General features: G+C 54.2%; 2 protein-coding genes and 1 non-coding gene across 5 annotated transcripts; 1 reads left to right on the top strand and 2 right to left on the bottom strand.

The window, feature by feature from the left end:
* The first annotated feature begins 295 nt into the window (after positions 1–295).
* On the top strand, positions 296–5172 carry FOSB (FosB proto-oncogene, AP-1 transcription factor subunit). Of its 2 annotated transcripts, XM_060000955.1 has the most exons (5): positions 296–898; positions 2820–3149; positions 3421–3528; positions 4529–4684; positions 4825–4912. In XM_060000955.1, the coding sequence occupies exons 1-5, from the start codon at positions 773–775 to the stop codon at positions 4825–4827; spliced, it is 723 nt and encodes a 240-aa protein (XP_059856938.1). In that variant the 5' UTR covers positions 296–772; the 3' UTR covers positions 4828–4912. The 2 variants fall into 2 exon arrangements, with proteins under 2 accessions (XP_059856938.1, XP_059856937.1); XM_060000954.1 differs by having other exon boundaries at positions 4529–5172.
* Positions 5173–10152: 4980 nt separating this feature from the next.
* TRNASTOP-UCA (transfer RNA opal suppressor (anticodon UCA)) lies at positions 10153–10239 on the bottom strand. The gene has a single exon. It is a non-coding gene; the product is annotated as a tRNA-Sec (tRNA).
* A 3200-nt stretch (positions 10240–13439) lies between these two features.
* Positions 13440–21674, bottom strand: RTN2 (reticulon 2). Of its 2 annotated transcripts, XM_060000671.1 has the most exons (10): positions 21413–21674; positions 19703–19747; positions 19109–19579; positions 18743–19003; positions 16306–16513; positions 15796–15934; positions 15580–15649; positions 15407–15453; positions 14205–14263; positions 13440–13932 (listed from the first exon to the last, which is right to left on the bottom strand). In XM_060000671.1, exons 1-10 carry the CDS (start codon positions 21444–21446, stop codon positions 13851–13853), a joined length of 1416 nt encoding a protein of 471 aa, XP_059856654.1. In that variant the 5' UTR covers positions 21447–21674; the 3' UTR covers positions 13440–13850. The 2 variants fall into 2 exon arrangements, with proteins under 2 accessions (XP_059856654.1, XP_069396342.1); XM_069540241.1 differs by lacking the exons at positions 18743–19003; positions 19109–19579; positions 19703–19747; positions 21413–21674 and adding an exon at positions 18039–18088.
* Between the last annotated feature and the right edge of the window lie 498 nt (positions 21675–22172).

Raw genomic sequence — 22172 nt, 5'->3', positions numbered from 1 at the left:
ACAGGAACTCCGGGGAGACCAGGCCGGGATCCCCTCCCGCCGAGTGCTTCAGAACGCAGCCCCCGAGACCCTCAGGGCCGCGAGGGTGATGCAGGTGATCAGATCGAGGCTAGGGCAGGCCTGTTGCCGGACGGTGCGTGGCTGGGTTCACCAGGGCCGGAGATATTGAGAAGTTCGCGGAGCGCGGGAAGGGTGACGTAAGCAGGGGGGCCGGGCCCCGGGCATATAAATACAGCGGCTCTGGGCTTCATTCATAAGACTCAGAGCTACGGCCAAGGCTGGGATACGCGGAGCTGGGACTTGATTGTAGTGGTTCTTCGTCTTGGGGGCTGTGAAATTCAGTTTATTATTTTTCCGGAAAGTTTTTGGAAGGATTCTTCTGGATAATTCTACATTTTATTTTGGAGGATCGACTTACTTTTTTTCGTCTTCCTTATTACTCCCCTCCCCCCGTGGGACCCGCCGGACGCGTGGAGGGGACCGCACCCGAAGCAGATTCTGTACAGCAGGACAGAGCTTTCCGCCTCTGGGGGAGCGATCCCCCCTCGCCCCCGGGTCCTACGGAGCCTGGACTTTCAGGAGGCACAGCGGCATCTTGTGGGGGCCTGGGCACCGCAAAAGAATTACACAGAAACTTTGCCTTTGTTGGAGCGGGACGCTGCCCCCATCCCGAGTTTCCCCGGACTCTCACCTTTCTTTCCCCCACCCGGCCATAGCCTTGGCTTCCCGGCGACCTCAGCGTGGTCACAGGGGCCCCCCTGTGCCCAGGGAAATGTTTCAAGCTTTCCCCGGAGACTACGACTCCGGCTCCCGGTGCAGCTCCTCACCCTCCGCCGAGTCTCAATATCTGTCTTCGGTGGACTCCTTCGGCAGTCCACCCACCGCCGCCGCCTCCCAGGTAAGTTCTAGAGGGTTGGGGTGATGCTTTGTGGTTTATAATTTTTTTAAAGTCAAGGGTGGAGCGAGCAGTCCCCCCACCCCAAATAAAGACGCGTCAAAATCCAGGATCTGAGAGGGGATAGGCTCACGGCGCACTCTGCAAACTGCAGAGTCCGGACGTGCTTGCAATTGGTTGTGTGCGTGGAACGCAGGGAGGGAGCACAGAGGGGTGAGCTTTGGGGGTGGGGTGAGTACGCCGTTCAGTGCAACGTGTATGAGGTAGCAGGGCTGAGAACTTTTAGCCGGCTCGGGGACTGCCCCCCACTCAGGTCACCAACCTGAAGCTAGCGCCGTTAGGCAGGTGGGGGAAATCCCGGGGAAGCTTCCAGTAGCCTCCTCCCTTTTTCCTCCTCCATCCGAGCGCCTACTCCGGCGCCGGGTCACCCTCGACCCAGTGGGAAGGCGGGCCTCGAACCCTCAGTGGCGCTGCCTCCGCCTCCTGCGCGGAGACGTAACGGGGAACCCGTGCGTAACGGCTGACGCGCTGGAATCCTCCGTCTGACGCGGGGCACGCACGGCGCGTGGCGCCCCCTTCGTCCGCCCCGCCCCTGACGTCCCGGGAGCGTTCTATTTTGGAACGCCGGGGCCACGTTGCTAAGGGAGGGGGCAGCCCGGCGTTCCGATTGGCCGCCGCGGCGCAAGCTTTGGCCAATCAACTTTCCCTTCCTATTTGTAGGGTGCAGTTTCCTTCCCCCAGTTCGTCCCCGGAACCCGTGGTTCTTCGGCACTAGGGTCTCTTTTACGGGCCTCTAGAGGAAGAGCGAGGGGATTCCTGTCGCCACAGGAGCGATCTTCTGCGATCCAATGAGTCCGCAAGGACCTTGCCGGGATCCTGTCCCTCCGCTCTCAGGGTCAGAGGGTGTCTGTGTGCCGGAATTTCTTTGGGAGACATAGTGACCGTCACCCACTTCTCCAGGCACACACAGATACATTCCCACTCCTAATGCTCCCGACGCCGGGTGTCTCCGGTTTGTCCGAAGACAGGACTAGAACCGCTAGCCCTAGGGGAACCAGCCAGGTGGTCTCCAGGAGCCCCGCCCCCTCTGGGTTTCCAGGATGCTGATTGGCCAGCGAGCCAGCCTGTCCCTCACCACGCCCCCTGGGAGAGTAGTTAAGCCTTCCGAGCAGTTCTAGGATTACATTTTGGGGGTGGGGGAGATGAACGGTGCTTGGGCTTGGGGCCTCGGGACCTACACCACTCCACCTCCGCGACAGTCTGAGGGAGCCTGGCTGCTCACTTTCTCTCCTTGTCTGCCCACCGTAAACTGTCGCTTGTCAGTCTTACTCTGGGGAGAGACAATTACTTGAAACGTTGTTCTAAACTCCTAGGCCCGTCCCCCAACACCCTTTTAACTGGGACCCCCGCCCCTGCACGGGGGTCTCATGGACCCTCCAGTCTCTCATCCCCTCGCTCAGAGGGGTGTGTATATGTGTGTGAGTGTAGAGGGAGGCTTAGCCTAAGGCCTCTCCCTCTCCCTCCCCTTGCCTCTGGGGTGGGGGTGGGGTGTTGTGGCTGTGTGTGTGGCTGTGACTCCATCCCGGGGGTTCTGTCACCCGGCTGTGTCCAGCCTCCTCCCCACCCCCCACACCTAAGAGTCACCAACCCGGGGTGTGATTCACCACCCGCTGGAACCGTGCAACCTTTCCCCGAGGAAGAAGGAGGAGGTAGAAGCCAGTTGCACAGAAATCCTCTCATTAACCACTGCGTCACGGTGTAGTGGAAGGGTGGGTGTTGTGGCTTTTTGCCTGTGACACACACATCCACACCCGCTGGCCCTGTGCTCACTCACAGGGTCGGTGTGTGTATGTGTGTTGGGTGTGTGTGTGTCGGTGTCTCTGTTTGTGTGTCTACGCCTGTGTGTGTATGTGTCACCCTGTAGGAGTGCGCCGGTCTTGGGGAAATGCCCGGTTCCTTCGTGCCCACGGTCACCGCGATCACAACCAGCCAGGACCTCCAGTGGCTCGTGCAACCTACCCTCATCTCTTCCATGGCCCAGTCCCAGGGGCAGCCACTGGCCTCCCAGCCCACAGCCGTTGACCCCTATGACATGCCAGGAACCAGTTACTCCACGCCGGGCATAAGTGGCTACAGCAGTGGCGGAGCTAGTGGCAGTGGTGGGCCTTCCACCAGCGGAACCACCAGTGGACCTGGGACTGGACCTGGGCCCCGCCCAGCCCGAGCCCGGCCTAGGAGACCCCGAGAGGAGACGGTGAGTAAAGGGCATCAGAGCTTGCTCTGGGTGCAGGGGCAGGGGTGGGGGCAGGGGAAGAAGCAAGAGAGGCAGGAACTTTCCCACTGTTGGGGTGAGGGACCATCTGTAGCCTCAATGCTGCAGAAACCCTATCATCCTCCCCACAGTCAGTGAGGTCTAGAAGGTTCTTTTCTGACTCCTGGGGATTCTTGAAGAAGAGGAGGTTTGGGGTGGATGGGGAGGAACACATGTCCCCCAAATCTCACTATCTCTTATCTCCCCTACTCAGCTCACTCCAGAGGAGGAGGAGAAGAGAAGGGTTCGCCGAGAACGAAACAAACTGGCAGCAGCAAAGTGTAGGAACCGGCGAAGGGAGCTGACTGACCGACTCCAGGCGGTGAGGATGGTCCCTGGGGTGGGGTGAGGGTATGCTGAAGGGGGGCTCTCTCCCCATCTTCTGTTACCCACCACCACCTGTGCCCTTATCCTGGACTGAGAACCAGAGGTTCCACATGTGGAACGAGATACAGACGGGGTCACCCAGCTCATACACGCAGGCTCTCACCTACTCCTGGCTGCTTCCTGTCCTGGTTTATGACCCCGGATCTCCCCCACCACACACACCACTTGCCTGGCCTTCACTTCATCCTGAGGGGACATATGAGCGAACTTTAATAGAGGGGCGCTCCAGTCATTTCCCCTTTTTGGTCTTGGGCAAGTGATAACCCATTTTTGCCTCAGTTTCTCCATCTCTTCAACTCCTCAGTGAATCTCCCAGGTTCCTGCTAGATTTAACATTCTGGAGAGTCTGTGAAACGAAATTCTTTGATTCTATATCAATTCCCCCACCACCTGCCCCGGCCACCCGTAGTTCTCAGAGCTTGGACTGGTGGCCTCTGCCACGATGCCCCTCTATTTTCATGCCCTACCTCAGTCTGAGAGTTTTCTACTTTATACTTGCAGGGGGTTCCCTGCTAAATCAGGGAAATTCTTTACTTCCCTGAGCTACCTGGTCTCTTCCCTGGGAGGCAGAGGGAGAAAAGTAACAGAGGGGAATAGGTGGCCTTAGAAACATATGACGATCGTTCACTCACTCAACAAACCTCTGAGTGCCTCTTGCAACCAGAGACTTCCTATGTGTACCTGGCCCTTTCCCAACCATCCACTGGACAGACGGGGAAACTGAGGCTCCTAGAAAGCAAGACCCTTGCCCCAAGTCCCATAGCACACCAGGCCTCCATCTCAGGGGGTCTTTCAGTCCAGAGCTGCCTTCCAACCCTGGGCCTCCGCAGTCAGTCTAGGAGAGATGGCTTCAGCCATGACTCACCTTCTCTAGTCGCTCACGGCCTTTTTCTCCTTCCTCGCTCTTCTCTGCGACCTGGCCGCCCGGGCCTCAGGAGACAGACCAACTGGAGGAAGAAAAGGCGGAGCTGGAGTCGGAGATCGCCGAGCTCCAAAAGGAGAAGGAACGTCTGGAGTTTGTGCTGGTGGCCCACAAACCGGGCTGCAAGATCCCCTACGAAGAGGGGCCCGGGCCGGGCCCGCTGGCGGAGGTGAGAGATTTGCCGGGGTCAGCATCCACTAAGGAAGATGGTTTCAGCTGGCTGCTTCCGCCCCCGCCACCACCGCCCCTGCCCTTCCAGACCAGCCAAGACGCACCCCCCAACCTGACAGCTTCTCTCTTTACACACAGTGAAGTTCAAGTCCTCGGCGACCCCTTCCCCGTTGTTAACCCTTCGTACACTTCCTCGTTTGTCCTCACCTGCCCGGAGGTCTCCGCGTTCGCCGGCGCCCAACGCACCAGCGGCAGCGACCAGCCTTCCGACCCCCTGAACTCGCCCTCCCTTCTCGCTCTGTGAACTCTTTAGACACAAAACAAACAAACACACAAGGGAGAGAGAGATTTGGATGAGGAGGAGAGAGGGGAAGAGACAAAGCGGGCGAGTGGCCTCCCTGCCTCTCCTGTCTGACCCTCCGCTGCCACTGCCGTCGGACAGGAGGACTTCCTTGTGTTTTGTGCCGCCTCTTGTTTCTGTGGCCCGGCGAGACCAGAGAGCTGGTGACTTTGGGGACAGGGGGTGGGGAGGGGATGGACACCGCCCCCCGGCTGCCTGTCGGCTGTCTGGCTTCAACCCAACCTCTGGGGATGGGGGAGTGGGGGCGGGGGTGACGCCCACCTTTGGGCTGGAGGGAGAGGGGTGCTGGCGGTGGGCTTTGGGGTGAGCTGTAGTCCTCTGCAGAGAGGCCCAACAAGGAAATGCCACAGGACCCCCAAAGAGTCTCCCACGCCCACCCTTCAAGGGGTGACCAGGCTGGTTCTCCCTGCTCGCCCCCCACCACGACCTTAGCTTATTTATCTAACATTTCCATGTGGGTAGGTCCTCCCCTGAATTGAGCCCCCCTTTCAAGGGAAGTTGATGCCCCCCCTATGATGATCCCCTTCCCCCCCCCCCCCCCCCCCGACACAGACTTAGTCTGAAATGTGAACCTCCCTCCCTGACCGTCCAGCTGCTCCCTCCCAGCGAGACTGGCTCTGATTTAAATTTCCTGAACCCTAAGGATCCCCCGCACATTCAGCCCCCAGCCCTCTTTTGGGATTCCAGTGTTAGTCTACCCTCCCCCACCGCCCGTCAGCCTCCCCTCCGGGCCTTCCTTGTTGGGCCTCTCTGATTCAGGCAGCAGTGGGTGCTGTGATGCCTGTCCCGCGGGAGTGTTTTATACTGTGAAATGAGTTGGCCGGATTGGGCGGGGGGAGGAGCCCGGTGGGACAGAACCCCTCCGGAGGGACTGTGCCGCCCACTCCCCAAAGCCCTTCCGTGGTCTCCCCTCCCCCACCTGCCTCCTTCCTCCCCTCAAAATGAGTTTGACTCAAGGGGGTGACAGAATCGAGAGGGGCTGACACTTACCCATTCGCGTGGCCTCTCTCCTCAGGACCCCCGCCCCTCCCCCCAGACCAAGCCCTGGCCTTTTCCTTTAAGGCCTGTCACCCTAACCCAGCCTAGGACGCCAATTTCTCCCTCCCCTCGGCACCCCACATCCTTTCTAGAAAGGGAGCAAGGGGAGATTGCCAGGGGGCCCGACGTTTTTCCGGAGAAGATTTAAAGGCTGAGGCTTTGAACCCGAAGGGGCTGGGCTCCCGCCCTCCCAGCTTCCCCTCCCCCTGCCCCAGCCCCAATTCTTGGTTTCGGCTCCCTCCCCCCTCCCCCCGCCTTTCCCTGTGTTTCACCTCATGAGAATTTTATCATGAGGCCAATTGATATTTTTTAATATCGGGTGGGTCACGCCGCCCTCCGTGCTGCATGGAGAACATTCCACTGTCCCGTCCCGCAGCTCCCGCCCTGAACCCAGACCCCCCCCCCCCCCGCCGCTATTTATCCCTTTCCTGATTTCCGAAAGGCACTTATATCTATTATGTATAAATAAATATATTATATGTGGGTGTGTGTGTGCGCGTGAGTATGTGAGAGCTTCCGCAACCTTGTTCTAGGTCATGTTGGCCCTCAAAGCCATGCCGTTGAATTGGAAACACTGCTTCTGGAAACTTCGAGGCGGCCTGTCTTGGGCTGCCTCTGTCTCTAGCTGTCTCTTTTCTGATTGTCTCGGCCCCTCTGGTTGTTTTCTGGCCATCTCTGCCTGTCTCTTTCCCGAGTGTCCCTTCCCCTCTGTCTTTTCTCTGCCTGTTTTTACTTGACCGTTTCCATCTGACTGTCCCTGATCCTCCAGCGGTCTTCCGACTCCGGGTTCGTTGGGGACCTGAGATTTTATTTTTGTGAGTAAGCCTGTGGGATTATAGATGTTTGTAATCTGTATCTTTGAGGATTCTGGGTGTGAGTGTGAAGCTGTGAGCAGGGCCTGCCGCTGCAGACCACAATTTATTGAATATCCAACTACCCCCACCCCATGCTGTATTTGTGATTCTCTTTTTGTATTTTGCACCTGACCCCTGGGGGGCTGGGGCTGGCTGGCACTGGGCCGCTACCCTCCCCTTCGTGGTTCTGCACTGTCGCCAATAAAAAGCTCTTAAAAGTGCATCCACCAAGCTTCAGGGTCTGTTTGCTCCTGACACCCATCGCCTGCCTTCCTTTCAGCATGAAGGAGTGAGGTTAGATTGCTATGGGACTGCACACGCACGCACACACGCTGGAACTCTTACTAGTGAATCAGCCAACAGCAGGATGGAGGGAGGCTAGACAGTCAGGAGGACTTCCCACACACACAGGCTGTACCTCCTCCTTGAAGAAGTAATGAGGCAGAATATAAGCCATGAGGTGTCTGATACCAGAATGCTAAAGGTCAGGGAGGTTTCCTGGTGAGGGAAGAATTTATACAGTAAGCCCCCTACATACAAATAAGTTCTGTTCCGAGGTGGCGTTCGTTAAGTCCAATTTGTTCATAAGCCCAACAGAGTTAGCCTAGGTACCCAGCTAACACAATCGGCTACATAGTACTGCACTGTAATAGGTTTATAATACTTTTCGCACAAATAATACATAAACACAAAAAATAAAACATTTAAAATTTTACAGTACAGTACCTTGAAAAGTACAGTAGTACAGTACAACAGCTGGCATACAGGGGCCGGCATGAAGAGGCAAGAAGAGTTACTGACTGGAGGAGGGAGAGGAGGTGGGAGATGGTAGAGCTGAAGGATAGTCAACAATAAGAGACGGAGGGCGAGCTGCAATTTCACTCATGCCTGACGTTGATGGCAGAGGTTCTGGTTTCTTGCTGGCTTCAATTCTATCTACCCTCTTGAAAAAACGATCCAGTGATGTCTGGGTAGTACCTCTTTTTTTGCTAGTCATCCAGTGATGTCTAGGTAGTCTCTCTGTTTTTCTCGTCATAGATGACATGGTAGCACTGGATTGCATTCTGAACGGCTGCTGCAACCTTCGTGTATCATTGCACGTGAACTAACTTACATGATTAGGCATGCAAATGAATGTTCACATCTTTGAAAACTCACAACTTGAAGGTTCATATATAGGGAACTTATTGTACTTGACCCTGTAATGTTCTGGGAATTGTCTGAGCAAAATTTAGAGGTAGAAGAAGTTTATGCTGCTCAAGACCACTCAGGCATATGGCAACTCCTCAGGGTTATATGACTCACAAAACTTGGATCACTTTTACCGTGAAGATCAGTTTCCTTTTGCTTTTTCACATGATCACTTCTTCTGGGTTTGGAACATATTGGGGACAAACCAAGATTGACTAAACCAAAGCCATTGCCACTTTGTCCAAAGATACAGCTGAGCCATCCCCATTGCAAGATCCAAACCTGCTCTCATTTGCATAGCAGCAAGCACTCTGGGAATGGAAGTACTGGTCCAGAGGTCAGATGTCTTAGTAAATGACTAAGCAGGGGTATTTGTCAGGATGGAATTACTTAATTTCTTAGTTAATTCACAAAATTTGCTAAGCATTTATCGTGTGCCCAGCCCTGTGCTGGGCAGGGTTGGGGATAGTGCAGAGACTGAGACAGCCCCAGGCTCCCCCCTCCTAAGGTTCACAGTCCAGTGGGGGACACAGACCTGTTCATAGGCAGGGATGATCTAAATTGGACAAGGTTGGGGGAGTCCATGGGACTTGAGGGGCCCAGTGGAGGCACCTAACCTGACCTGGGAGTCAGGAAAGACTTCCTGGAGGAGAGGATAGCTAAGCTGAGCCTTAGAGGATAAATAGACAGCATAGAAGGGAATAGAAAAAGGCTGAGTCTAATGAAATAGTGAGTGCAAACAGCTGTGAGTGGGGAGAGGGCTTGATACATTGAGGGAGCTAGAGGTTCACAGGCGCTAGAACAAAAGATGTGAAGAGAAAGGTTACCAGGGAGCAGATTCTGCAGGCTGAAATTCCAGTCTAAGAGTTTAGATCTTCTCTTGAGGGTACTGGGAGCTCTGGCAGGTTTTGAGCATAAGAAGGTCAGGGACAGGTTTGTGCTTTAGGAAGACTCCTCTAGCTGCCAGGTTGAGGGTAGCTGGGAGAGGAAGGGGGCAAGGATAAGGCAGAAGATCAGAGATGAGGCTAGGGCGAGGACACTGAGATGTGAGGGGGAGCCTGGAATAGGACCAGGGCTGTGGGAGAGAGAGGAGGGGAAGGATTCAAAAGACTTTGAGGAGGCAGAACAGACAGGACGTGGTGAGTAGCTGATTTGGGAAAGACAGCACAGGGCAGTGGTAAATAGCACTGGCCAGAGGTCTGAGAGCCCTGGGGCTGGAGGCTTCCCAAAGCTGGGTGACCTTGGACAAGAGACTTCATCTTTCTGAACCTCAGTTTCCTCAGCTGCAGAATGGGGCTGAGGGGAATCAGTGAGCTAGTACACACCAGCGCTGAGCGCAGAGTAAAATGCAGTTATCACCATCTTCATCGCTGTTATTGGGGCCACCCTGTTTCCCCACCTGGAATATTCCCCCTCTCTGCTGGCTAATCCACTCTCTCATCCTTCAGGTGTATATTCAGTTATTACCCTGACACCCTACCTGAACTCAGGTCTCCTTGTAAGATGTCCTCATAGGTTCTGTGCCTGCCTTCCCCGTACTTACCACTTTTGTAGTTGTTAATTAAATGGGTAATTGATTAGTGTTTAAAGTTTGTCTCCTCCACTTGACTGGGAGCACCATGAAGTCAGGGTCAGGGTTTTGTCCTCACCAGTGTGTCCCCAGGACCGCTCAGTGCAGGGCCGGGCATAGAGCAACCACCCCGCAGATACTTGTTGAATGAGTGAATGAATGAATGAATGATCAAATGAATAAATATTTGCTTAGTAAGTGCATGCGTGATTAAGTACATGAGTGAGTAAATGAATAAGTGAGTAAGCAAGTGAAGGGGAGGAATCCAGGATCACTCTCAAACTGTAAATATCCTAGAACAGAGAGTGTAGACGAATTTTTCTTAATCTTTTGGAGTTCTTTGTTATTCGCGGAAAAAAAGAAATGCATTGTCGAGCGCAAAAGTGAAACAACGTTCTCCGTGCCAATTCGCACGCTATAACGGATAGCTTAGATGAAGGAACTGAGTACAACGCCCGAAAGGTGGAATTGAACCACTCTGTCGCTAGACAGCTACAGGTTTGAAGCCTGCACCCCAGACCACTGAGGATCATCCGGGCAAATCACTTTTTTCCCCACACAGCTATATAAAACCCATAAATTTCCACTTTTTTAACCTATGGTGATGTAGTTTCGGAGAGTCTGATACTGTTGACTTCAATATACATAAATTCTCCCAAGCTATTTATTACGGTGCATATCCTTCCAAAATGTTGAGTTTGCCTCATGAGTTGAATCATTGTCGCTTTAGAAACTGTCGCATTTGCATTGCGCCGTGCATTCTGGGAAACGGCGCCAGGGGACCTGGAGCCCTCCCTTCTTGCTGTTAAAGGGCCAGAAGCCCCTTTTTTCCAAGTAAGAAGTCCATTTTTTAAGAGAAAAGATTCATAATTCGGCATTCAGAGGCCCCTTTCCTGAAAAATCCGAATTCGAGTGGGTGGGTTCCTGCTAGAGTCTGATTTAGCCCAGCCCCGGAGGCTCCGAGCTGGCGGCTATAGGGCTGGGGCGACACCTGCTGTTCTTTTGTGGAACTTCAGCGATCTACAGAGCCCTACGTTTTTTCACATGTTCAGTGAGCACCTAGAGTCCCAGACGCAGTCCTAGGTTCTGGGGATGACAGAATTTCTGTCCCCATTGAGCTTAGGCACTAGAGGTCATCAGTTTTTGCATCTGCATTTTATGGACGAGGAAAGTGAGGCGTAGAAACGGATAGTACCCTACCCTATCCACACAGCCCAACCACTTGGGAGAACAGAACTTGTGCCATTGTAATTATATTATTACAAAAAAAGTGATCCTTTTAAAATCCAAGTTAGTGCTCCTTTGACAATATCATTCCCCGACATGAAAGCTTCCCAATGGCTCCCGTCTCAGAGTAAAAGTCAAAGATCTCATCACAGCCTTACAAACCCGATGATTAGACCTTTGCACTCCTCGGACCCGATCTCCTACTCCTCTCTCCTCATATACTCGGTTTCTGGCTCACAGATCTCTTGCTGCACACATCAGGCATACTCCCTTCTCAGGGCCATTGCGTTTGTTGATCCCCCTGACTGAATCTCCTTTCCTCCGCATGTTCCCATGACTCACTGCCTCTCTTCACTCTGGCCTCTGCTTAAATATCACTACTTAATGAAGCCTTCCCTGAGCACCCAATCTAAAATAGCAAGCCCTGTCACTCTATCCCCTTCCGCTTCTGGACTTTTCTCCATCACCCTGATCACCACCTGCCATATTCTACTTCTGTTTGCTTATTGTCTGGCTGCTCCCGCTAGAATATCAGCTCCATGAAACCGTGGACTTTGTTTCGGTGGATTTTGTTTGTTTATTTGGCCAGGCCGCGAAGCTGATGTGATCCTAGTTCCCTAGCCAGGAACTGAACCCAGGCCCTAGGCAGTGAGAGCACGGAGTCCTAACCACTTTGGTTCATTTCTATGTCCCTGGTACCCAAAGCGTGCTTGAGCACTTGCCGGATGCTCACTAAATGTTTGTAGGATGAACGCAAGAATATTATCACTATCCTTTTCTGAGCCTCAGTTTCCCCATCTGGAAAACAAGACTAGTGCAACTCGGGGGAATCATAACGAGCAGCTGGCTATAGAAGGCTGACATGGCACCAGGCAACTGGCAGTCACTCAATAAAGGCTGTTTCCATCTCCAACCTGTTTCTTGCCTCCAGTGGGGGGTACCAAGGTTGGGCTTGGGGGCTTTAGCCGTTCCTGAACCCATAATCGCAACCAGTCCATCTTCCTCCTTTCTTTGAGATGGACAAACGGACACTTTGTCTTATGGAAAGTATGAATAAAAGTATCTTTAGGAAAGGTTGCTCTTTTATCTGGAAGTTTAAAACACTACCCCTGCTTGGCAAATTCAGATTTAAGAGAAGCCCCCCTAAGTCCTGTTTCTTTCAGTTAGCTAGCTGCTGCTAGGCAACCCCTGTATACAAAACCCGAGGCTGTAACTACTATTCCTGTAACATCATTATCTATCTCCTAAAATGTGACATGCATCACAGGAGGCAAGATTTTAGGTGATGCACAAACATTTTTTTTTTTATATATAATTTTTATTTTTTTTTTTTGCTGTACGCGGGCCTCTCACTGTTGTGGTCTCTCCCGTTGCGGAGCACAGGCTCTGGACGCGCAGGCTCAGCAGCCATGGCTCACAGGCCCAGCCACTCTGCGGCATGTGGGATCTTCACGGACCGGGGCACGAACCCGTGTCCCCTGCATCGGCAGGCGGACTCTCAACCATCTGCGCCACCAGGGAAGCCCCCAAACATTTTAAATGGTAATAGTTTCGTGTTTAACTGTTATCTTCTATGTCTGGCAAGCGATACTGACTTCCTTGGTGGTGGAGTAACATTTCCTTTTAAAAGACATTTGTTTTATTTTTTTAATAAACCAATTTAAAGAAAAAATTAGGCAAATAGCAGAACAGGTGATATAAAGATCATCAAGGTCCTGAGGGCTGACTGAGGTTTGGGAAACAATGTCATAGCTAACAATGCAGCTTCTGTTTACTGGACATTTATTCTATGCCAGGCCCTGTAACAAGGGCTTTACATGTAGGTAGTTTATGGCGACAATTTTCTATTTGAGGAAATGAGCCTTCAAGAGGTGAGTTCACTTGCTCAGGGTTACGCAGCCAAAAAGTGAAGATGATTCAATCCAGGTCTGTCGGTCTTTAGACTCCAGTCTCCTGCCTCCTCCTCCCCCAATTTAGTTTTGGAAACTGAGGCCCAAAGAGGCCACGAGGCCCTATGCTTATTCCCAAGGCAGTTGGAATGGAGAGAAACGGGTGGAGAGGTTGGAAAGAGAGAAAAGACATGGCTTGCTGACTGACTAGATGTGGGGGGTGAGGGATTAGGAGTCCAGGGCCATACCTGGGTCTCTGGCTGGGCAGGAGGGGATGTCCCTGAGTGGGAAATCAGATAGGACAAGGAAGAGGTTTAGATGTGTTTGAGGGGGGAGTCTTCCATTAGGCAGTTGGATACATGGTTCTCGGACTCAGGTGAAACGGTTGCCCAGCAGGGAGAGTGTGGGGATCGACTCGCGATGTCTGCCTTGAGCACAGGCATGGAAAGTGGCTGTCAAGGTTTGGCTAGCCCTGGGATCAGCCAACTCTCAGATGGCAGAGGGGAAGTTTCTTCCTCCGCAGAGATGGGGAAGGTTCCTCCTTGAGTATCACTTACCTGCTTTTCAGTACAGGAAGGTGAAAACTGGACGGGGCTGGAAGCACAGGAGGCCTTGGGTTTTCCACAGAAGTCTTTATTACAGTGTAAATCCAAGCTCAGGCCTCCCCTGGGCCCCATGCAAAGCCCCAGCGTTGGGGCCAGTGGCATCCAGGAGACACCACCCCCTCACGGCGCCTCCAGCGGTGGGGTCCCGGAAGTGCAGGGCGTGTGCCCTATGTAGGCAACTACAAGTCCCAGCAGGCCCCGTGGCCAAGGTGCCTTGCCTTTCCAAGACTCCTAGAGCAGAGCCTCTTGGGAAATGTAGTCCTGGCCACTCAGGCAATTTGCGCAAACTCCCTGGTGTGAGCGATCCTGACACCCACTGGGAAATGGCTTGGGATGAGGCAGGGAGAGGGTGGGGATGGAAGGGAAATGGAGGAGGGCAGAGGGCTACAGGGGGTGGGGGCAGGCGTCCCGCAGGCAGAGGCACCCCTTTCATTCGGCTTTGGCTTTGGATCCGGAGACTGCGGCTGCTGCCGAGGCAAGGGCTCCGGTCCCTGGGAACTTAGCTCGGATCCTGAGGGAGAAACAGGTGGAGTCAAGGGGTGGGGCAAGCGACAGGATAAGTAGTATCTAGGAACTAAAAACTCGATGGAGGAACTGAGTGCTCAAGCCAGCCCCTGCCCTCCACCTACTGGCCTGCGATGGAACTGTCTCTCACCTTTTAAGAAAAGCAGGCACTCAGCCCCAGGAGACTTAGGGACAGGGAATATTGGGGGTGGGGGCGCGGAGGAGCATTCCCAAGTTTTCTCATTCCCCAGCCCATCCGTCTCTACCACATGCCCTTACTTAGCTTTGATGTGGCTCAACTGATTGGTCACCAATCCCACATACTGGTCAATCTGGGCCTGGGGAGACAAGAAGGGGTGAAAGGAGAGATTGGAGGGGGTTCTTCTCCCTAATTCATTAAGAAAGCTTCTTCCTCCCCCACCCCCAGATCAGGAGTTGGGAGGAGTGGCCCACCACTCCACCATCAACTCTAAACCTGATAAAATACCCTTGGAAATCAGAAGTCCAAGGTGAAGTGTCAAGTCAATTGGACCACACTCTGTGTGGGAAGTGATGTCAGGTAGACACACAAGAATCTGCCGGTGGCTTTGCGTCCTGGGAACTACTGTTAATCTTTGAGCGAGTTTTGTGTGTGTGTGTGTTTAGGGTAAGAATAGAGGGTGTTAGTGTTGGTTGTCGCGTCCCTGAGTGGATTGATTTAAATATTAGTTTAATTCAGTGTTAACTGACTTTGTGAGCCTCAGCGATTCCAGCATGTGAGGGAGTTAGGGCTATCTCCCTGGCAGGAATATGTATCGTTTGGCTCTCAGCTGTGCCGGAGAATGTTAAAAATGGAATGTTGGTCCATCTGCCTGTCTCTGGATAGGATATATGTCAGTTGGCCCTGGTTCTGTCAGTGTTCTGGGCTGGGATGGGTGTCAGTCAGACCCAGACTATGTGTAGGGATAGATGGCGTCAGTCTGTCTGCAAATGGAATATGTGTTTGTCAGTCTCTGGTGGTATCAGGGGAGACAGGGTATCGGGGTATCAGGAGAAGGCATTCATCTGTCTGCCTGTTTCTGGCTAGAAAGAGTGTTGTTCAGCCTCGTGCTATGTCAGGGAGAGAAGACACCAGTCAGGCTGCCTCTCTGGAGGTAGGACGTGTCAAGGCAGACCTTGGATCATTGTTGGGGAGAAGCATCAGTTAGTCTACCTGCCTTGGGTTGGAATGTGTCAGATCCTGGCTCTGTCACGGGCCACCTATTGAAATGCCTGTCTCTGGCTGTGGAAACGTATTGGGTAGACCCTAGCTGCATGGAGGAGAGGCAGCAGGCAGACCACCTGTGCCTAGCATGTGTCAGTCAGAGCCTGATTCTGTCAGGGGTGGGAACACCAGCTTGTCCTCCTGTCTCTGGCTGGGACATCTGTCACGGACCCCGGCTGTGTGTGTGTGGGGGGTGGTTTGGCCGGGGTACTACCAACTGAGGGCCTGTCGCACTTACCTGGTGCTGCCGGTACAGCAGAGGGACTGTGAATAAACCGATCACTCCTGCGGGCACAGAGATGGGGGTCAGGGCTCTCCAGGGAGATTAACAGCTCCATTCAGAGCCCTGTCCTCCAGCAGACCCCAGCAACCCACCTCCCCGCGCCGCCCCTCACAGCCTTCCCAGCTCACCCAGAATGAGAAGAGTCAAACCATTGAAGACGGCACCCACGAAGGTCAAGATGTAGAAGAGAAGGGCCAGCTGAAGGTGAGGGTCGGGGTCAGCAGAGTCTATGGGGTACACCCTGGGCTGGGAACTTCCCCAGCAATGGCCCTTCTCCCCTCCTCCCCCCAGGGGCAGGGAGTTGAATGTTGGGACCCAGGAGGGAGTGTGGGGCTTCAGGGCACCTTGAGGGAATCCACGAAGTCTTCTACCAGAAAGAAATGCCGCAGCTGCATGGCCGCAGAGACCACACAGGAGGCAATCTGTTGGGACATACGTTCTGTCTGCTCCCGAGTCAGTGTCAGGTCCACATCCAGGTAGGCCCTGAGAGAACAGAGGTGTGTGAGGCCACTCAATGGGTGGATGGGACCCAGGCTGAGGGGCGTGGCTGAGTCAAGGGCAAGAAGTGAGGGTTGGGGAGTAAGGCCAGGTGTAGCATGCTAGGGTGGAGGTCAGGGTCAGGAGACGGGATCAAGGATTAAGGGTAAGAGGTTAGGGTCTGAGGTTACGGCTGGAAGTCAAGGGTCAGAGTCTGGTTTAATGTCAGGGTCAGGCTGGAGTCAGGAACAGGAACAGGATGGGTCAGGGCCAGGGTGAGAAGTCAGTGCCTGATCTGAGGTCATGGGTCATGACTTAGGGTCAGCGCTGAGGTCTGGACAGAGGTCAGGTTTGGGGGCCAGGCTGCAGGCTCTCACTGGAAGGGGTTGGCGCCGTCTCCCCGGTGCACGGCCTGCAGCACTTTTCGGTAAACCCTGAGAGAGATGGTGCCGCAGAGCAGCAACAGGGCCACGTGGGCCGCCACGGACACGATGCTAAAACGCAGGAGGCTGAGCAGGGAGACCATGAGGCCTGTGAAGACCACTCCTGACGTCCTCGTGTCCTTCCAGTACAGCAGGTCTGCCACTGTGGAGGGAGGGGGCGGCAATCAGGCTGGGGTTTGGAGCTGGCCTGGCTGACCTCCTGACCTCCTATTTCCTGTCTCGGGGCTGAAACATCACCTCTCGACACACCTGTCAGAGCCTTAACCCAATTTCCAGATTTTTATTTATCTTCTTTTATTCCATGCTTGCCTCCTGGAAAACCCAAGTTAACTGTCTAGCAAGGCCCCTCAAGCTTACTCCTGCCCATAGATAATGTGTGAACACAATTTTGGGTGAAAAATCAATCTTCTGCATCATGCATATCTCACTCTATTTTCCTCCTAGAATTCCCTCCTAGTCAACGGGAATAGCTATTAATTCATTCATTTTAAGGGCTACACGATATTCCATGGTGTGGCTACACCATCATTCATTTTATTCAACCATGCAGCTATTGCTGGGTCGTTTACTCTGTTTCCTCCCCCATCCTCTTCCCTGACAGTACTACAAGGACCAGCCTCCTGCAGATATTCTTACCTCCGGGAGGTTCTATTTCTGAGATAGAGTGCCAGGGGTCGAATCGCTGGGTGGACTAAGTATGTATTTTTGAATGTCGTAATTATTATCAGATTGCTTACTAGCAAGACTGTAACAATCCTTATTTCTATGAGCAACACGCAAGTGATCTTTTCCCAGCATCCTGCCCAGCAATGGGTGTTACTGTTCTTTTTATTTTTTGCACCCTGACAGGTGTAAAGTCACATCTCCTTGATACCCCTACCAACACATACATCGAAGTCCTAAATGTATTAATAACATCATCCTCCTTCTTAGGCCCTAACTCAAACTTCTGACCCCTTTCAGAGATCCTAAACTCACCTCCCAAGCCCAGCCTCTGTCCTGACCAGTGACCTTTGGACCTCAACCTTTCATCTCACTCATCTTAACTTTTAACAGCCGTCCCTATAATCGGCTCTGCTTTGAGCCCTGAACTGAGAGCCCAGTACCCTGCCATCTATTTCCAGACAGTCTCCATCCTCCCACCCTTAACTCCAATCAAACTGACCCAGTCCAACCAGTCCCCCTCAGAGTCTGACTCTCCTCACTTCTGTATCTTCCCTATGCACATCCTCCCGTCTACCTCTAACTAGGGTAGACCTCCCCTCAACCCCTCCCCTGCAGGCTCCCCAAAGCCTGAGCCAGTGGTGGGGGAGGGGCCGGGTCGCCTGAGGCGGGGGCTAAGTTTAGGCACGAAGGGGGGAGGGTGCCTCTCAGGCAGCTGTGCTGGCCTGTCCAGCTACTGAGTGACAGCACCGCCTGGGCCTGAGGCTGGGGGAGGGGGCCTCGCTGCTCTTGGGCCCCAAAGCTCCGGCTCGAGAGAGAGGGGACCCCATACTCCCTCCACGCCCTCCCTAGACACCCCCGCAGCCCCTCAGCCCCAGCCTGCCGCTCTGGGGAATCTGGGACCAAGAGGAAACATCCCCCAGATTTGAGGGCGATAAAAGTGAATCTGGGTCCCTTTCCACGGTCCCCCAGCGCCCGCGTTCCAACCCGCCCCGAAAGCCCACCTTTACTCCCCATCTCGGCTCCGAGTGAGAGGCTACAGACACTGCTGCTTCTCAGGGATTTTGCCCACTTCAGTGGAACCCGGAGGGAGGGAGTAAGGGGGCGGGGCCCCTTTGTACCCAGCCAATGACTCTCCATTGCGGTGGGAACAATTCCAAAACGGGGTGGCTCTCTTTGTAAACAGCCCAAAGCAGTGATGTCTATAACCTACCTATAGGAACCGTTCGTGGAGGCTGAGCATACTTTAAAGTAAGGCGGGGTCTATTTACAATTGGCCAATTCATGTGGTCAGGGAAGAGGAGAGTTTTTAAAACGCACGGAGTTTACTTTTACTTGCCCGGTGGCCACATTCAGAAAAGAGCATTATTTTTTCAGGGATTTGGCCTGTCCAAAATCAGCCTCTAGGGGGAGCACTCCAAAAGAGGGATTATTTTTTAGCAATTAGCCAATCCTAATGCTTCTTCCAACTTCTCAGGTGGGAGGGCTAACTTCTCAAGTGGGCGGGGGAACCATTTAAAAAGAGCCAATAGCAATCTCAGGTAACGGGAAAATTTTTTTAAAGGGTGGAGTTTACAATGTCTTGCCAGTAGCAATACCTCCTCGCTTCTCCATTCTCCTCCCTTCCTTCCAGAGGATGGTCCCTTTTAAAAATCAATCCTCCACCCTCGCTGTAGTCCAAAGGAGCACGTTCCCTCATGCACTTTACCTAGAAAGTGTGGTTCCAATGTGAATTCTGATTGGTCCGTGCTATCGAGGCACTGCCCCGTGATTGGCTCCCGCTCCAGCCCTCCCCACGGCTCTTCCTCCTCCTTCTTGTCCAGCGAGGGCTCATCTGGCCAAGAGTTCGAATCCCGAGATCGATGTGGAGATGGGGTACGGGCCTGAGGGATTCCAGAGCCAGGGCTGGGCTGTGGAGTCAAGACTTCGGGCGGTGAGGACTGAGCGAGTCCGAGTTGTAGGTCCAGTTCTGGTGCGTTAGAGAGAGAAGGCTGTGAGCTTTCACCATGGAGGTGCCCTAAGGAGAGACCACCCACCCCTGGTGGCTTTTGTCCCAGCACCTGGGACATCTCACCTTTCCCAGCCTCTCCAACCTCTGATCTGTCGGGCTCTTCGTCATCCAGCGGGGTGGAGCTACTGGTGGCAGAGTCTTCCCCGGACCCTGCTCCCCGGGCCGCCCAGCCCACTTGGTCCAGTTGGAGCCCCAGGTCCTCCAGGGGGCGCTCAGCTGGAGGGGCAGAATCGGGGTGACCACGGCGCCCAGGCTCCGGGGATTGGCTCAGGCTGGGGATGCTCTCCAAGCTGTCGCCCAGGCCAGGTTGCGGGGGCGGCTCTCGCGGCTCCGAGACTGAGCGGCCCTGGGGCCGTGGGCGGCGAGCAGCTGAATCCCTGCGGGCCCCAGAGCCCAGCACGCCATCGAAGGCGATGTAGGAGAAGGTCAGCTCCCGGGGAGTGCCCCAGTCCTGCGATGTGGTCTCCTCCTCGTCTTCCTCTGAGAATTCCCGGGCTGTATGCAGCTCCCGAAAATCCGAGTCGTCGTTCCCTCCTGCCATGAGCAAAGGAGGGCATGAACTCCTCTGACCAAGACCCTAGCCCACTCCCCTTAACCCCTTTACCCAGCTGTGAGCCCCCTTCAAGTCCCACTCTCACACCCTCCCTCTCTGCTTACCTTCTGTGGAGTCAGGAGTAGAGGAAGCTGTAGACGGAGCTTCTTCTGCAAGAGGGAAAGAATCAAAGACTCTTAGAAGCTTAGATTGCCCGAGTTACAGAAGTAGTGTGCTAGTCCTGGAAACCTGTCTGAATTAAGGAATCTTAGAGTTTTAATTACAGGACCTCTAGAACATTCTGTATACAGACTGTAAAACCTTAGTATCCCTGCTGTCTGAAGCTCAGTCTTAGAAGTTCAAATCCAGGAATCTCGATCTTAGTGTCTTCAAATTAGGGATTTTAGGAGGCTTCAATTAATTAATTCTTTCAACAACCATTAACTGAGTGTTTAATACATGCCAGGCACTGTTTTAGATCCTGAGGATACAACTGTGAACAAAACAGACAAAATGTCTAGTCTCATAGAGCTTACACTCTATAGGGGAGATAGACAGTAACAATTAAACTTATGATGTTGGGTGCTAAGTGTGTGGAGAAAAATTAAGGTAAGGGAAGAGAAAGTAAGGGGGTGCTATTTCAGACAGGTTGGTGAGGAAGACTTCCCGGATGCCATTTGAACAGAAACCTGAATGATGTGAGGAAACCATGCGGATATCTAGGGAAGCGTCTTCCAGGCAGAGGGAAAAGCCAGTGCAAAGGCCCTGAGGCAAGCACTAAGCTTTGCATATCTGAGGAACTGAGAAGTGTGCAGATGGGACTGGAACAGGGTGACTGATGGGGAGATGGAAGGGAGATGAGGGCAGAGAGGAAAGGCGGGGTGGGGTGGGGGTGGGGAGATCACGTAGGGCTTTCCTTTGTAAGCCCAGGTAAGGACAAGATATTAGAATGTTGGGATGATACTCTAAAATGTTGAAATAACAAATTCTCAGAATTTTGGCATGTTGACTCCCAAGACGTGCAAGTGGCTAGGTCGGCGTTGCAATCCCCAGCTGTCAGAACCATAGGGGTGTGAGACAGAGCATGTTAGACAAGGACTGTTAGAGCCCTGGGCTCAGAAATCATAAGGCTCAGGCAAGGCGTTTTCAATTATGGAATTCAGCCTCTCAGAGTTAGCTTGGGGCTTTGCCTACAGGAGATGCTCAGTACCGTTTGGAGATTGAAATCAGATGCCCCCCCGCCCCCACCTCGTTTCTTCAGCTAGGGAATAGGAGGCCAGGAGTCAGAGACCTGGAGTGGTAAAACCTAAGGACCCAGGAGTCCTAGTCCCAACCCAGGGATGGCTGTATCCCGGGGACAGGGGATTGTACAATTCGGGCGAGGTCGGGGCTGCCTCTGAGTCTGGGGAGAAAACGGAGGTGGGATGCGAAGATGGGTGATGCGGGGGAAGGGGGGAGTCAGACCCTCTTCTCCATCGTGGCTCTACGCCTCTATTCAAATCCCCTCACCGCTGGCTGTGGCCAGCACCAGGGCGAGGGGACAGCTCCCGGAGAGCTTCCTCATCCCCGGGCGGAGCCCCGGGGCACATTCAAGGGCCCAGAGCGCCCCCCGTCGGCTATCTCAGTGCCCCCAGCCTCTGCCCAGTCTCACTCAGGTTGTCCGGGTCAAGTCGCCCCCATCGCCGCTAGAACACGGTGGGGAGGGAGAGCTTCCTTTGTCTCCTTCGCTTCCTCCCCATCTCGGCTCTCCCGCGGCCCAGGTCGGAGGGGAAACCGGGGAGGAGCCCACCCGGGCCTCTGGGCCCCACACCAGGCCTGAGCCTCCCCCTACTCACTGCAGTGGGCGAAGACCGGCAGGACCTGCCCCATGGCCCCCTTCGGGCCTGCATCGGGACCCCCGCCCACTCCGGCCACGCCGCCCTGGGCCTGGGGCCGCGAGCGCTCATCTCCGCCGCGCCCAGGACGCCGCCGCCGCCATCCTCGCTGCCTCCTCCTCCCGGGCCGCTCCAGCAGCCGCCACAGCCGCCGCCACCGCCGCCGCCGCCGCCGCCGCCGCCGCCGCCCTCGGTTCGGCTCAGCGGTGGCGGGCGGGGCCGCTGTGGGGCGACTGCAGCGCGGGGCCCGGGGGCGGGGCCAGAGAACGGGGGGCGGAACATGAGGGAGGGCGAGGGGGAGGGGAAACACCCGGGAGGATGGAGGTGGGCGTGGCCTTCCTAATAGAGGGGCGGGGCTAGGACCGTAGGCTACCTGTCGAGAAGGCCTGGAAGGCGGTCTGAAGGGCGGGATCTAGGCAGAAGAGGGCGGGGCCTTTAGGGGGAGAGAAGCGGGACCGAGGGTAGCGTGAGGGGCTCCGGGAAATGATGATGAAGGAGCCTAGGCGGAGAGGATGGGGGCGTGGATCTCAGAGTGGGTTGGGGTGGAGCTAGAGGTGGCATTGAGGGGAGGATATAAAGATTTTACCGCTGAGAGGTAGAGGTATAAGCCTAGATTCTCAATGGGAGTGGGAAAGGGGGCGGGGAGAAACTACTCGGAAAGTTTTGAGACAAGGGGAGGAACTCAGACTTGGGGAGGTTTAAGCCAATTTAGAATTGTTCT

The sequence above is a fragment of the Delphinus delphis genome, chromosome 20 (assembly GCF_949987515.2).
Source record: "Delphinus delphis chromosome 20, mDelDel1.2, whole genome shotgun sequence".
Classification (NCBI taxonomy): Eukaryota; Metazoa; Chordata; class Mammalia; order Artiodactyla; family Delphinidae; genus Delphinus; species Delphinus delphis.
Note: the sequence above shows the minus strand (reverse complement) of the source record. Positions and strands in the feature narration are given on the sequence as shown.